This window comes from Sinocyclocheilus grahami, unplaced genomic scaffold (genome assembly GCF_001515645.1).
Source record: "Sinocyclocheilus grahami isolate Dianchi unplaced genomic scaffold, SAMN03320097.WGS_v1.1 scaffold4281.1, whole genome shotgun sequence".
Taxonomy (NCBI): Eukaryota; Metazoa; Chordata; class Actinopteri; order Cypriniformes; family Cyprinidae; genus Sinocyclocheilus; species Sinocyclocheilus grahami.
This window is the reverse complement of record NW_015509249.1, coordinates 1-1,031: the sequence shown is the minus strand read 5'-3', so window position 1 is coordinate 1,031 and position 1,031 is coordinate 1. Positions and strand designations below refer to the sequence as shown.

General features: G+C 32.9%; 1 protein-coding gene across 1 annotated transcript in view; it reads right to left on the bottom strand.

Moving 5' to 3' along the window:
* Positions 1 to 522, bottom strand: part of LOC107576751 (dehydrodolichyl diphosphate syntase complex subunit Dhdds-like) — a gene marked incomplete at both ends in the record, with an annotated part of 2,578 nt that extends 2,056 nt beyond the window's left edge. The window contains 2 exons of the mRNA XM_016262884.1: positions 205 to 319; positions 421 to 522. Coding sequence (XP_016118370.1) covers positions 205 to 319; positions 421 to 522 — 217 coding nt within the window. The remainder of the gene's footprint in view (positions 1 to 204; positions 320 to 420) is intronic.
* Between the last annotated feature and the right edge of the window lie 509 nt (positions 523 to 1,031).

Sequence of the window (1,031 nt, the reverse complement as noted above, 5' to 3'; positions counted from 1 at the left end):
TTTCATAAATTTTCATTTTTGGGTGAACCATTCCTTTATTGGCCCGACTTTATCATATTCATTGAGAAAGACTCATTGTAATTATATATAATTACAGATTGTTCTAAAGTGAATCAAACTATGAATGCCATCTAAACTAAAGTCCTGTATGTTTAAGTGCTGTATTTGTATGGCAAGATATTGACTAAAGGAAGTCTCCATTACCTGCCACAGTAGGAAATCACTAAGACGCACTTCTCCAGACGTACGGATGAGCAGATCAGGGTTTGGAGAATTACTGCTATAGAGACACTCACTGAGGAGCACCTCAGACACATCACTGACACATCACACAGAGAAGAACAATTCATAATAAAACAGCTGTAGTTAGGAGCAAATCCTTTGTTTTCTCTCACACTATGTGAAAAGCACATAGTTTACCTGGATTTTATCAGGCCCTGCTCTACTCCCCATGCCATTTCCTTCACTGCATTTGCAATTTCATATCTTGAGGTATATGCAAAGCACACATTCAGAAAGCACCTACATAATCAAACACATAAGACATAAGAGAAGGATGAACTTCAGCAAATGCATCAGATATAGATCATGCTCTAAAACAGAAGGAATGTTTTTTTTTTTTTAAATCATAAACTGCACTTCAAACATTTGGGGTCAGTCTTTTTTTTTTTTTTTTTTAAGACATTAATAGTTTTATTCTGTATGGATGCATTAAATTGACCAACAGTGAAGACATTTATAATGTTACAAAAGTTTTCTATTTCAAGTAAATGCTGTTCTTTTGAACTTTCTATTCATCAAAGAATCACCGTACAACTGTTTTCACAACTGATAATAATCAGAAATGTTTCTTGAGCAGCAAATCAGCATATTAGAATGATTTCTGAAGATCATGTGACACTGAAGACTGGAGTAATGATGCTGAAAATACAGCTGCGCATCACAGAAATAAATTACATTTTACAATATATCAAAATCTAAAATATATATTTTAAATTGTAATAATATATCCCATTTTTTACAGTTTTTAC